This window comes from Brachyistius frenatus, unplaced genomic scaffold, assembly GCF_029030835.1.
Source record: "Brachyistius frenatus isolate BFR_SWC_R1_liver_20210118 unplaced genomic scaffold, ASM2903083v1 Contig_50, whole genome shotgun sequence".
NCBI lineage: Eukaryota > Metazoa > Chordata > Actinopteri > Embiotocidae > Brachyistius > Brachyistius frenatus.
This window is the reverse complement of record NW_027210649.1, coordinates 2,709,755-2,722,604: the sequence shown is the minus strand read 5'-3', so window position 1 is coordinate 2,722,604 and position 12,850 is coordinate 2,709,755. Positions and strand designations below refer to the sequence as shown.

The following is a 12,850-nucleotide window of genomic DNA, read 5'->3' as shown; positions in this document are numbered from 1 at the left end:
CCAGCTTGACCAAAAATACTAAGTTAAAAACCATTGCAAGATTGAGCTATATTAAGTCAGATGCATCATCAGACATATTTCAAGGATTCCCAATAAGGCAGGGTATCATTAAAAAAAAAATATATATATATATATATACATATACCGGTACCAATACATGGAGATCAGTTTCTGAGTGAACACTTTTTTGAGCTTTCATGCTGTTTACATTGAGAGTGTAACCTAGGTTGTTTTCTGTAGCTGCAATTTACAGATGTCTGCTGAATATGGCTATGAGATGCTAGCTGGCTACTCGGAGAGAGTCGCTGCAACTCAGGCAGGCATGTGACTGAAAATTAGTCTGAAAAGAGAGGAATAAGGTGCTCTAATGAAAGATTTAACAACGTTGAAACCAAGTTATTTTATCCACCTGGCTGGGCCACACCAGCACAGCCTATGTAAGGTGAATCCTGTATTAGCTCACTGATGCTGATGAAATTTACTCTGTAAAAGAAGTAAATGTTATGCATTTCAAAACAAAAAAATATTAGTGTGTATGTAGCCCTGGTTTCAAAATTTGGTTGCATTGTAAAAATGCTGTTGGTGTCATAAAAGTATTGGAAGTTCAGTTATCAGCACTTGTCATTAATTTTAAACAAAATCTAGAACAAAAGGTCAAATTCATATTGACTTTGCACATTAGTCCTCCTCATCAGTCATGACTTTGTCTTTAGACCTTATAGCAATGACACGTCAGAGGCATAAACCTTGTGTCACATCAGCCTCATGACCAAAAAATATAAATAAAGAGGACCGTAATACATCTCAAATAACATTTACTCTACTTCCATAATATTACAGCTCTTAGTAGGGACATGGCTGCTCATTAATCCTATAAAGATCACCTCCATGCAGAGGGAGTGAAGTTGTGTGCTCATTACATTTTATCACTGTCATAGTATTTCGGTCCGCTATTAACAGAGCTGCCTGCAGCAGCAGCAGCTTTAAGCGCAGTAGAAGTGATGCATCCTCTGAGCATTTTGGCAGCATGGCACTGAAGGGCATGAGTCAGAGTGGTGCTCGACAATCCACTTCATCCTCTTACTACGGCTCACAACCAACCTAAGTGAGGGATGGGGCTTAGGGCCCCTAGCATTGCGATGGGCAAACCAGTTGATTTGGTTTGGGAGGGGGCACATTCATGGGAACTGACTGAGGAATTCCGGTTTGAAAGGCCGAGCTAATCCTTAATTTGCCTGAGGGAATATCAGCGGGATGAGGCCGAAGTTTGAAAGAGAATCTAGGGGGCTGTAATTCTGTGTTGTACAAAGCCAAGCCACTACAACACGACAAATAATAATAACGTTTTCTCTCTTTTATGTACTGTCTGCATTAGTTTGCTAATATTTGTCCCACATACTAAAGAGAAATTTAAAAAGAGGGTCATTTCCAAAATGTGGAAGCTTAGTTAGGAGTTTGGTTTCAACCTTTAAACTCACATCTAGTGACTTAACTAAACTAAATAAGCTTAGATAATGTGTTTGAATGTATAAGTTAGATAATGATAAATAAATCAAGTATATAATTATAATTTAATCCATATTCATTAACCCCAGTCAGAAAAAAAGCAGGCATGCTAAATTTAAATGCAAACCAATATTACGATTAAGACCAACCAGAATTTCTAGTTCTATATTTAATGCACTGTTTGCATCCACATTTTTAAAACGACCCCAGGTACTCAAAGTATAAAAAAAAAATATTTCAGCCTCAAGCCAAAATTTATAAGAATTCCACTGATAAAAAAATATGATTAAATGTTTATTTGTGGAGCCCTGGAGTAAAACGCCGGGCAAAATTCTGTGGCAGCTTTAAGCAAATAAGAACCCAGGTGGGTGTGAACCCAGTGTCAAATAAACAGATTTGTCTGCAGCCTATTAGCAGTGTGACCACACTGCCAGGGATTAGTCTAGCCCAGGGCACTGAGCCCAGCAGTGACTGGCGCATGTCAGCCACCGTCAGGGAAATTGGGCTTAATTATGCGTACTGCTGGCGGGTGCAGCAACCAGATGCCCTGCTGCCAAACACTCAACCTGAGCATCATCTCCTCAGCAGAGACTCAAGTACCTGCCAGAGTCCCCAGTGCCAGCTGAGGACTACACTCAATGACTTAATGAGCAAAGAACTCTGTCAAAATACCATGTTACCATGAAGCACTCTGACGGTAATTAAGTCGTACATCATAAAGGTCGTTACAGGCCAGATTAAAGGAGAGCACGTCGATGACTCGGAAGCAGCGAGTTAGGTAGAACAAAACAAACTTCAAAAACATGACAGTGTGAAGAAAAGGCTTCAACAGGTCTTAAAACTACTTGTCAAAAGAATTTCTTGATCACGTAGTTTAAGCTTTTGACCATTTAATTTTCTAGAGCTCCTGATGAAACCATATTTAATTGCAGCAAAAGTTGCAGCCGTGCCAGCCGCCCTATGACACTGTACTCCTGAGGGAGACATGAGTATCTGAACCAGATGTCAATAATTTCTACAATACTTCACTCGTAAATGGTAATTTGGTGGTCGTGATCCAGGAAAAGTCAGAGGATCGCTAAATTCAATGGCAGATATCCTCTAATAACTATGAATGTCTAGGGCTGTCACAATTATAACATTATTACAATCATTGATTGTGGTTGTTTGAGTGGCCACAATGATTTTCTATTTATCTGCATAAAAACAGCCAGATGAAAATAAAGGAAAATCCATATTTTCATCACTATTTCCACATCGTTTTTCCCCATTTGAGGTTTGACTGCTGCTCCTTAATGACATCTTCTCGCTGCGTCCCCTTTTTCTGCTATGGTTTAATGACTCATGAGAGTACATTGGTTATTTTGATTAATGGTACCTGTGATTGTCAGTAAATTATGTGTATATTTCAGTAAATGATTTCACATATTGAATTTATGACAGACATCAAAATCTTATTTAAAAAACGAGAAAGAGAAAGAGAAATGTATTTTTAATTTATATGTTCCAATATTCAGTGCCAGTAAAAGGATCATCTTCTTCATAAGTCATATACTATAATAGTGGAATACAGTATAATGAACAGAAAAAGACAATTAAATCATCAATAGCAATTATCTGAATGACAATTAATCACCAACTTAAATGTCATGATCGTGAGAGCCCTATGAATGTTTGTAAAAATTGTTTTATTGATAATGGTTACAGTAGTTGTTGCTGATCCCTCGGCTGACATTACCATCCATAGAGCCATGCTGCTAGCATCAATACAGTGGACTTTAGATGGTTATTGCTGAATTATTGAGTTAAGATGCTCGCAAAAACAAATAAATTGTTAGTCTTCCCCATTTCAGAAAATGCTAAGAAATGCAGAATGTGACAATAAAAAAAAAAAAATCCCAAAAGGCCACTGAGACTCATGACTCTTGTTTTAGTGCCACAAGAGATACAGCAGTTCATTTCTCATTGCAGTTGGAGAGCACATTAAAGTCAAATCCTGATTGAGTTTTCATGGCTCATAAACACACCATAGTGAGAATGTCACAGTGCAACTGTGTGAATAAACTGCATGTACCCAGAGACTGTGTTCAAAGAGCGGTCCAATGGGGTCCAGCAGAATCAAGATGATGGGCATGAAAAATGCTGGCGGCAGTCTGAAAAGGTGGGATGAATGTAGAAGGAAAGAAGAAAAACAAATAAGGGAGAATCCGATGGAGCGAGGAAACAAGGAGAGCACATTCAATCACAGCCTGTCCTTCAACAATTTCCCACGCTGATTTCACAGCAGATGCTGCCGCAAACAAATCTGACTGTTCACACTGGCATCCTCCGAGCCTTCTGCAAAGGAAGAGCGAGCGCGTGTTCAGCTAAAATCTTGCCGGATGGATGGGCCGTTATTTTCAGTTACACTGACAACCCACATCTTGAAATAGAACTTCTGTGTGATCTAGTTCACGTGGCCGAAGATTCTGTTGAATGTTTCGTTTTCTCACAAAAGTCAGCACCAAAGTCAGTCTTTAAATTGGGCACAACAATCGTTTTCTGTGCCCTCTTATTAAAACATAATATGCTGTGTTTACAAGTGTTTCACAGTTACGGTCTGTTGCCAATCTGCTTAGTCGTGCTAAGGCTAATCAATTACAGACTACTTTGTTGGGTTTATTTTATCCAGTTTGCAAAAACAGCATAGAAAAAAGAAAAAGATGCGGGCTACTTTACTGCCTGTGTCAACACACGGACGGCAATAGCACCGTCACTCAGGTTCCAAGTGCAACATGTTTGAAGTCTGAAGGTGGAGTGAGGGTTGGCGTGGGCCCAGCAGGTGGGCAAGAGGATTGCTGAGAGCAGCAGAGTGGGAGAGAAAGGAAGACGCCAGCCAGCAAGCCAGATGGATGAAAATGTCTGGAGTCGGGGGCTGCAAGCAAAAAGCAAACACATGTAGGCCTACATGTACGAGAAGGACATGCCCTGATGCCTCTGGTCGCCGTGGTGACCCCCTTTTCTATAAATGGGTTCAAAACAGAGACCACCACCTCAGTAACCTTATCTTTTCCATTTGTCCGTTTGTTATTATAAGGTTTGGAGTAAGTGAGGTGAAATAGAGTTTACATAAACAAGGACATATACCAGTTGGGTGTGTGTGTGTGTGTGTGTGTGTGTGTGTGTGTGTGTGTGTGTGTGTGTGTGTGTGTGTGTGTGTGTGTGTGTGTGTGTGTGTGTGTGTGTGTGTGTGTGTGTGTGTGTGAGGCAGTCTTTTTCATGTTAACATTCTGTTGTATTTAAGACGGGAAGTACAGTCAAATGGAAATTGTACATATCAGCATGTTTTCTTAAAAAACAGAGAACCAAGTGATCCTAATGTGTCTTTATTTTATTGTTGAGTTTTGTGTTTCGAATGTGCATATTTATTGCTAAGTTTGTAAAAATGTCATGTGTACGTGATGTCGGTTGTTGAGTTTTATATATTATAAAAGGCCATCTGTGGACTGACAATTGAAATGAGCTTAAGCTATAAATGTCACTGTGCGTGGCACCGGTTTGCGCAACATACTCGTCCTTACATGAATACAAATTTAAATTAAAAAAAATCATGTGTCTTCATTGTTAATCAATATTAAAGGTTTATCATAGTCATCGGTGTTTTCATTACGGATTTTCTTCCTTATTTTCGATTTAAGGCAACCTTTTCCCCTACAAACTAAACAAAAATAAACCCTGACCCACTTGGATGAAATCTATTTTTAGCTGAGCACCGTTAGTTTAAAATAAAGAGGACTACATACTGGCTGGAAAGGACACTGTCAGTTTTTGCGCGCGCACACGCACGCACACGCACACACACACACACACACACACACACACACTCACACAGGTGGAATTCATCACTACTAAGTGCCTTTCTCTCTGCCTTCTCAGACTACACAAACACAAGCCGTAAACATAACGTATCCCAAACTCAGATGCTCCTGGAATGCTAACACTGTGGTGTTACATTTCCCAGCTACCACTGCTCCCTCCCGGGTCGAACCAGTTACAGTTTCTTTCAGTTCAAAGGTCAACAAATGCTTAAATGTGACCAGCTTTTTAGTTCACTGCAGAATGATGTGAGGCTCCTGTCGTTGGCGTAAAAGCGGTAGAAACGGCCCGCTTAGCGCCGTCTGTCTGCACACCCTGCTGGCGGTGAGACAGTCGGCATGCGAGACAAAGCTGCAGAATGCGAGTGTCCGAACCCCGCTGTGAGCCTGTCATTTGTTTGCAAACCGTCCACACAGGTCCTAATAAAAAGAGAGGCGAGAGGGAATTTTTGTTGGGACACTATGTGCCTAGTTGTCATGCAGCAGATAGTCTCTCGCTGACACCAGTCTGACAGCATGGGGCTGCTCGGGATGAGCCAGAAATTGTGGATGTAATGGGATGGAACGATCTGGAGTTGTGCCCAAGCCACTTAAAATGCTAACCAAGTCATCAAACTGATAGAAATGCTTTCCTTGCTAGCACTTAAAAAAAATAAAAAAAAACAGAAAAACATGTTGAACAGCAAATGTATTGGAAACCTTTGCAAGTAGCTTGAAACAACCTTTATTTCCAAACGTTCGAGAAAAGCCCGACTTGTTTCATTCTACGGCAACGGGAAACATCAGCCTAAATGAGCCAACTCTTCTTAATAGGTGGTCCAATTCTATCCGAATGACAGCTCAATTTTCTTTGTAAAACTTAAAAGTGTAAAAAAAAAAGAAAAAGCCCCAGAATGGTCTTTTGGGGCCAATATGATTATGAAAAGCACCGTTCTCTGCTTTGTCAGTGGGACAAAAGGACACGGCTGTGAAGCTGGGAGACGAGCCCTCATCTGGCTAAGCTCTCAGAGCGTCTGTCCAGGACTCCAAGCATTCCTCTGTTAATTTCCCCTCAGTGGGCAGGCACTTTCCCTGCCAGGGACTTGTCTTACCTCCGGTCTCATCACTGCAGCAGCTGCCTGTGTTTGGACAACCTGGGCCAGGAAGTGCTAGTGACGAACTTTTCCTGTATGCTTATGGGATCAAAACGGGTCATGGGGGTGGGGGGAGGCCCCTCGTGAAAACTACAATATGTAGTATTAGTATACCCTAAAAAAAAAATAATAATAAATTAAAAAAAAAAGTTCAGAAAAAAAAAAACCCACGAATGTGCCCTTATTTCTACATCAACATAACCGCAGCCACCGCTGGGCTGCAGTACTATCAAGGTTACACTGTGACCTTACTACTCGGGGGCAGCCCCGCCCGGCTCATTTTGGGGTTAATGGACCACCACGGAACAAATGCTTGGTGCGGCGGTGGTGTCGAGCAGGCCGGGGTCAGTGTTCATCCCGTGGCAACGGCTGGGATGCAGCCTCATGGGAAAGCAAGACATTCCGCAGAGCAGAGCTGTACAATGGCCTGGTTACAAAGACACTGCAGGTCTTAACATGCACCCAATTCCACAGCAAGAACGCCAAAAAAAAAATCTAGTGGGAACACACACACACACACACCTTCAAAGAGTAATGAAGCTGATTAGGTTAGATCATTCATCTGCAGAGCCTGTGCATTACGCAATGCAATAAACAGGAAGGAATTATTGACTACATTCAAGCCACAAAGCTCAAAATCATGCCGTTACAACACAACACGGCAACAAACACAACGAGTGTCATCAAATGACTTCTCGCTAGGAAAAAAACTACCACTTGCATGTTTAAAGTTTTATGACGCGAGTGGAAGTTTATGTGTCGGGAATACAGCGGGAGCGTGAATAACACTGTCGACTACACGTTGATCACACACAAGCTCAAATTTACTTAAGAAAACCGTCTTAGATCAAATCTCCTGTGACGGGATTACAGGCCTACGCTCCGGTGTCGGAAAACACACACACAAACCTACCACTGGAGCAACTCACTGTGATGCCCTCATACATATTGACATTTTGATTGTACAAGCTAAATCAAATGTCATACACAATAGCAACAATCCCCCGATGCTGCCCTGTGGCCAATACCCCCTGTACGTGAGAGCCTGTCCTATAAGCTCAGGTGTCCACAGCCAACAGGCTTTTTACATCTACACGCAGTAGTTCATTAATTTCCTAAAAAGTCTCACCAATAATTTCCCTCGAGCTGTCGTTACCAAACATCGATTGCTCAAGATGGAGCGGATGACACAATAGCCTCCTCAGTCCGCCCACAGATCAGTGAGGCAGAGACCGAGTTAGCTTTGACTGCATGACATCTCTGAATTGGATTTCCGATTAGAAGGGTTTAATGTAATTACCTTGAGTACAATGTGCAGTCTTCACTAAGTAACACAGTGATGCATCACCTCGAGCTTCGCCTTAACACTCCCTCCCCTCAGATGAAGGTGGCTGGCGCTGAGGCTCCCAGAGGAGCAGCGTCATGTTTTGACTGACAGACGTTCACCTGCATGTGCTCAGCATCAAAATAAGTGTACGGATATTGGCCACTTGTGGGCTTCTGACGTGATGGATTTAAGCCTGCCTGGGAGTTTTATGTTAACAAGTGTGGCAGCTATATTCCTCCTTTATCCACGGGCGGACACACAGAGCATTAAAAACGGGCTCTTTCCAGACACTCTTAGTCTTTTCTTTCTTGCAAGGATTTAATATCTAATAGTACTTTATGAAAATACATTTAATGGATCCAGAACAATATGTCTCAGCCGAGGGAGACTCAACAAACCTGTTGTGGTAAGCCTATAATTCAGATAACATCTGCAGAGCAAAATGAAACGCTGAACTTATCAGATCTGTTATGTTCCACCTTATTATTTATTTACCAGCACCAGCATCTGCCAAAGTAAAACGGATGCCACATTCGAAGAAGCTGCTCTTGATATTTTATAAAGGAGGAATATAGCTGCCATACAGTGAGGAATATAGCTGCCATACAGTGAGGAATTTTATGTAATCCTAAATCACCATGGACAATTATCCCATTATCACAGTCCTTATCAATAGCTTTCATTTTAGGACATACGAGTCCTGTTCTGAAGACAAACACTCCCAACCGCAGACGCACTACAGCAAACATCTGGGCAAGAATGACAGCTATGGCAGAGTAAGTGTGGCTGGATTTTTTATTTTTTTTTATTTTTTATCTTTAATTCAGAACTCACAACTAATAAAGCAGCAGTGAGCCAGAGAGGAAACACCTGCGATGAGTAAAAGCTTCAAAAGAGCAGCTAAACCTTTCTAACCTTTTATAGAAGGTATTTCATCAATGTGAAAAACCACATCAAATGTTTACCTCACTGACGACTTCCCCCTGTGATCACTGATAAAAAAAATAGATATTACTGTCTAACACATGGGGTTTACACTGAGAGCTGATTTCCAAAGATTCCCAAGAAGATTTCCAAACAGTAAAATAATGTTTCTCAAAAAAAATGAGATCCTGGTTCTGACAACTGGCTTTCTCGTCCACCTCCACCAGTGAAAGTATTCAGGTCCAAGACTGCACCGAGCAATTAATAATACATCTGTGGCCGCGTTTAAAGAGATCATGGGTTGTTTTGTTGCAGTTAAGTTGCATAATTGCCTCGCAGGCCGTTTATGCAGATTACAGGAGAACTGGCAGGAACACAAGAAGCTGTGTGCTAACAAAGAAGCATGCCACTGCCTCTGCGCTGCACTGGTTTGGGTTGTGTTTGTTTGGCAATCAAAAACAGGACTCTGTTGAACGAGCCACACATATCTAAAACACCGTATGGTGTAACAGTAAATGATTAGAGATGTTTTGACAGGCACAATGCCGCTGGCTGTCTTCTTCCTCCTCCTCCTCCTCGCTTTCCCGGAGCCTACCTGAGCAGACTGGAGAGCGGATGAGAGGAGGCGCCGTGGCCGCCGCTGTTGCCGCTTCCTCCGGTACCAGACGACCCGCCAGCGGATTGTCGCTTCCCGGATAAAAGCTTCTCCACGGCGGCCAGGTTTCCCGTGCGCGCCGCTTCCAGAAGCTCCTGCTCCTTCCCCATCGCGGATCCCAGGAAAAAAAAAAAAAAAAAATCAAGAGGAGGCGCGGGGAAGAGAAGGAGAAGAGAGAGGGGGGGGAGTAGGGGATTGGTTGTGGGAATGAAATTCCTCTGCGATCCCCTTTCTCCCAACCTCAAGTTACTCCTCAGTGCTACGAGACAAAAGCTCCCTCCGCCGCTGGATCCGTCCGTCCCGGTCCACGGTGCTGCTGGAGCACAAGGGTGGAGGGGAGGGGGGGGGGGGAAGTTTGGTTCAGCGGCACGGCACCAGCATCGAGCAAACTTCCTCTGACCAGTCCCCTGAGCGTCGTCCGTCACTTCCTCGAAACTGCCCTTTCTTTCTGCATCTCCAATCCGAAACCCTTCAGAAACACACACACACACACACACATACAACCCCAACACTGACGCCCTGTCTGCGTAAAACACGAGCTGGATGTGCATAAGCAAGATGGTGCCCGGGATAGATTATGTATAAAAAATAAAAAATAAATTAAAAAAAAAGTGGGCAGAGGCTGGATTTATACCCATCCAGTGTTTTTGAAATGTCTGTTCCACAGAAAAAAGAAAAAAAAAATCCCCAAACCTTTAAAGATTTACTGAGTGTTATCACTCACTTGTGTAGAGTTAAAAAATAAATAAATAAATCAGGAAAACAATTCAATTGAACAATATGCATTCAATATTACACATCAATTTAACAACTTTGATCTAGCTGAGATTGACAACAATTACAAACATTTGTGTTTATTGGACTTTGTGCCTGCAAATAAAGTCAAAATTGCTGCCAAATTTATGGGTGTGAACAAAAACGTTTCACGGCATGGTTTTTTTTTGTTGTTGTTGTTTTTAATCCGGTAATAGCAGGACGGGCTGTGAACCGTGGGAATGGTTGTACCACTGGGGTTTAAACCGGCTGTAATAACACGGTCTGTGACTTGTACTTTTAAGAGTTAAATCGGGCCAATACGGTAAAAAAAAAAAAAAAAAAAAAAGATTTATACTAGTTTAAGCGAAACACGCACATTAAAAAAAAAAAAAGTCTTGTTTGTCACCGACTTGTGGCACTGTATAACTTCACCGCTAGACGTGTTAATAAAGTTTGTACAAAACGGAAACGGAAATACGTATTTACGCTGCGTCGCGGTGCCGAGTTTGTTGATACTATCAGCCCTCTTGCGTTAAGTATTTGCCGATATTTATTCACGGTTAAAGCGTTTATAGTAGTTTTTGTTTGTTTGTTTGTTTGTACTAAGTTAAATAATATAAAACCGTCACGTGTTAGTTTAGCTGCCGTAAGTTACCATACAACGTCGGCTTGGCTGTTACCGCTGCTCTGTTGAGGCCTATCTGCGGCGAAGGTACGCGCATGTTGTATTCCCATTATCCACTTTTTTCCCCCCTAAAGTTACTATAAACTAAAACCTGACTTTTTTTTTTTTTTTTTTCGCCGAGGGCTTTCCGGCAGCTGATGCAAATTAAATGTGCAGCTTGTGCCACGAGTCGTACGTCAACTGCCTCATTGTTGTTTGCAGATTGTGAAGTTGCTCTCAAGTGTTTGGGAGCGATCATGGCCGACCCTGCACGGATTAAAGCCGAGGTCACACCGCAGAGGATATCTTCCGAGCATCCTCTTCTACCCTATCCTAAATCAGAGGGAGGTGAAAATGTAGCTGCCGCGGAAAAACCTACCGATGAAAACAAAGCGTCGTCCTCGCAGGATCCGTCGAAACAGGAGGTTAAACATGTGAGAACCGGGTCTTCATTTACTTTTTTTTTCCCCACCAGAAGAAAAAAAAAATTGATTGGCGTCCATAAAATGGACCACGAGAGTTTTCTTAAGTTATTACGAAATGATCACGCTTTGTTTACATCCCTGACTACAGCAGCAGGGGGCTCTTTGTACTTTTTGATACTTGTGACGATGGATTTTGGTTAAAAAAAATATATATATTCCAATATGTGTTAAAAAGGTTTGACATAAGAAACATTGTTAAATAGATAAACACACTTTTATTTGCAAAACCATATATTTTATATCCTGTTTAGCCATCTTAAAAACAAGCAGATTCACAAGGACTCGAATAAAAAAATTATAATTGGAAAGAAAAAGTGAGAATTTGTCGCAGCACTAAACGATTTGGTTTTCCACTGTGAAGGAACCAGCAGCAGGAGAAGATGAGGAAGAAGGAACCTCTGGCCAGTCTCTCGCCAAAAGACTAAAGGTGGAACCGGAGAAGAAAAAGGAGAAGCGGCACAAGGTTGACGAGGATGAAATACAAAAGATGCAGTAAGACATTTTTAACCTCACGGAACGTCTTTCTGAATCTTGTGATCATTTGTCAAAGTCTCGTCCTGCTTCCTTCTCATCCCTGTGCTTGCTGCGTTGCAGGGTTTTGGTGTCATCCTTTTCTGAAGAGCAGCTAAATCGCTATGAGATGTACAGACGTTCTGCCTTTCCCAAGGCTGCCATAAAGAGGGTAAGCAGTTCAAAATAATGTATTTTTTTTAATTACTTATACGATTCTATTGGTCTGACATATTTTCTTCAAAATATTCTAGCTGATCCAGTCCATAACGGGATCATCAGTGTCCCAGAACGTGGTCATTGCAATGTCTGGTATTTCCAAAGTTTTTGCTGGGGAAATTGTAGAAGAAGGTAAGTGGAGGATTTCCAAACCAGAAACAATCCAGACTGCGTGAATTGAAACATACAGGTCATTTAATTGATCTCTTTTCTCTGCAGTTAGAATTTTAAGTGTTGTGTAGTGAAATAGTTTCTTTGCACTTACAGCGTTGGATGTTTGTGAGAAGTGGGGAGAAACGCCGCCGCTTCAGCCCAAACATATGAGGGAGGCAGTGAGGAGGTTGAAGAGCAAAGACCAGATACCAAACACCAAATTCAAGAACATTCTCTTTCACTGAGGCTCCTGTGTTTCAGACTGTATCAGGACGATGCTGGTGTTTTTATATTAAAAAAAAAAAAAAGTGGCGCATCACACGTGGAAAACTTACCCACTTAACTGTACCCATACTGCAGCCAAGTACAGTGACTACTGTCTACTAACTGACTGAATTATCTGCAGAGCTGTAAATAAAGCTGAGAAATAGTGCTGCCAATCACCCCGAACTGTCAAAGTAACTACTTGAAGAAACACACTGTTTGACTGGTGTGAAGTCATGTTCATGTATCGTGGTTGTAAATACAACAGGTGTTATACTCAAATATTAAATGTTGTGTTCTTGTACCTTGATTAAAAAATTTTTGTTGGGAAAATTGTGATGGTTAAAGTTCAAATTAAATACATACTTTTTTTTTGACAGCAGTAAAGGCGCACTCAGAT

At 41.7% G+C, this 12,850-nt stretch overlaps 2 protein-coding genes across 13 annotated transcripts in view; one reads left to right on the top strand and one right to left on the bottom strand.

The window, feature by feature from the left end:
- LOC138624330 (ankyrin repeat and SAM domain-containing protein 1A) overlaps positions 1-9,969 on the bottom strand; it is a 62,634-nt gene extending 52,665 nt beyond the window's left edge. For 8 of the 12 annotated variants that reach the window (XR_011311142.1, XR_011311143.1, XM_069704433.1 and 5 more), the window contains exon 1: positions 9,340-9,968. Coding sequence is in view for 10 of the 12 variants with exons in the window: in XM_069704433.1 (XP_069560534.1) it covers positions 9,340-9,950 (611 nt within the window). In the remaining 2 variants the exon portion in view is untranslated. Of the gene's footprint in view, positions 1-9,339 lie in introns of all 12 variants that reach the window. The other 4 variants (XM_069704424.1, XM_069704429.1, XM_069704432.1 and 1 more) reach the window with 1 other exon arrangement.
- Positions 9,970-10,635: 666 nt separating this feature from the next.
- Positions 10,636-12,783, top strand: taf11 (TAF11 RNA polymerase II, TATA box binding protein (TBP)-associated factor). The gene is made up of 6 exons (XM_069704423.1): positions 10,636-10,867; positions 11,042-11,253; positions 11,666-11,796; positions 11,899-11,986; positions 12,069-12,165; positions 12,301-12,783. The coding sequence occupies exons 2-6, from the start codon at positions 11,077-11,079 to the stop codon at positions 12,429-12,431; spliced, it is 624 nt and encodes a 207-aa protein (XP_069560524.1). The 5' UTR covers positions 10,636-10,867; positions 11,042-11,076; the 3' UTR covers positions 12,432-12,783.
- Positions 12,784-12,850: the final 67 nt, after the last annotated feature.

Coding starts and splice junctions, on each gene's coding strand:
- taf11 (XM_069704423.1), top strand. CDS start 11,077: ATGGCCGACCCTGCACGGATTAAAGCCGAGGTCACACCGCAGAGGATA. Junction 11,254..11,665: donor CGAAACAGGAGGTTAAACAT/GTGAGAACCGGG, acceptor TCCACTGTGAAG/GAACCAGCAGCAGGAGAAGA. Junction 11,797..11,898: donor GATGAAATACAAAAGATGCA/GTAAGACATTTT, acceptor GCTGCGTTGCAG/GGTTTTGGTGTCATCCTTTT.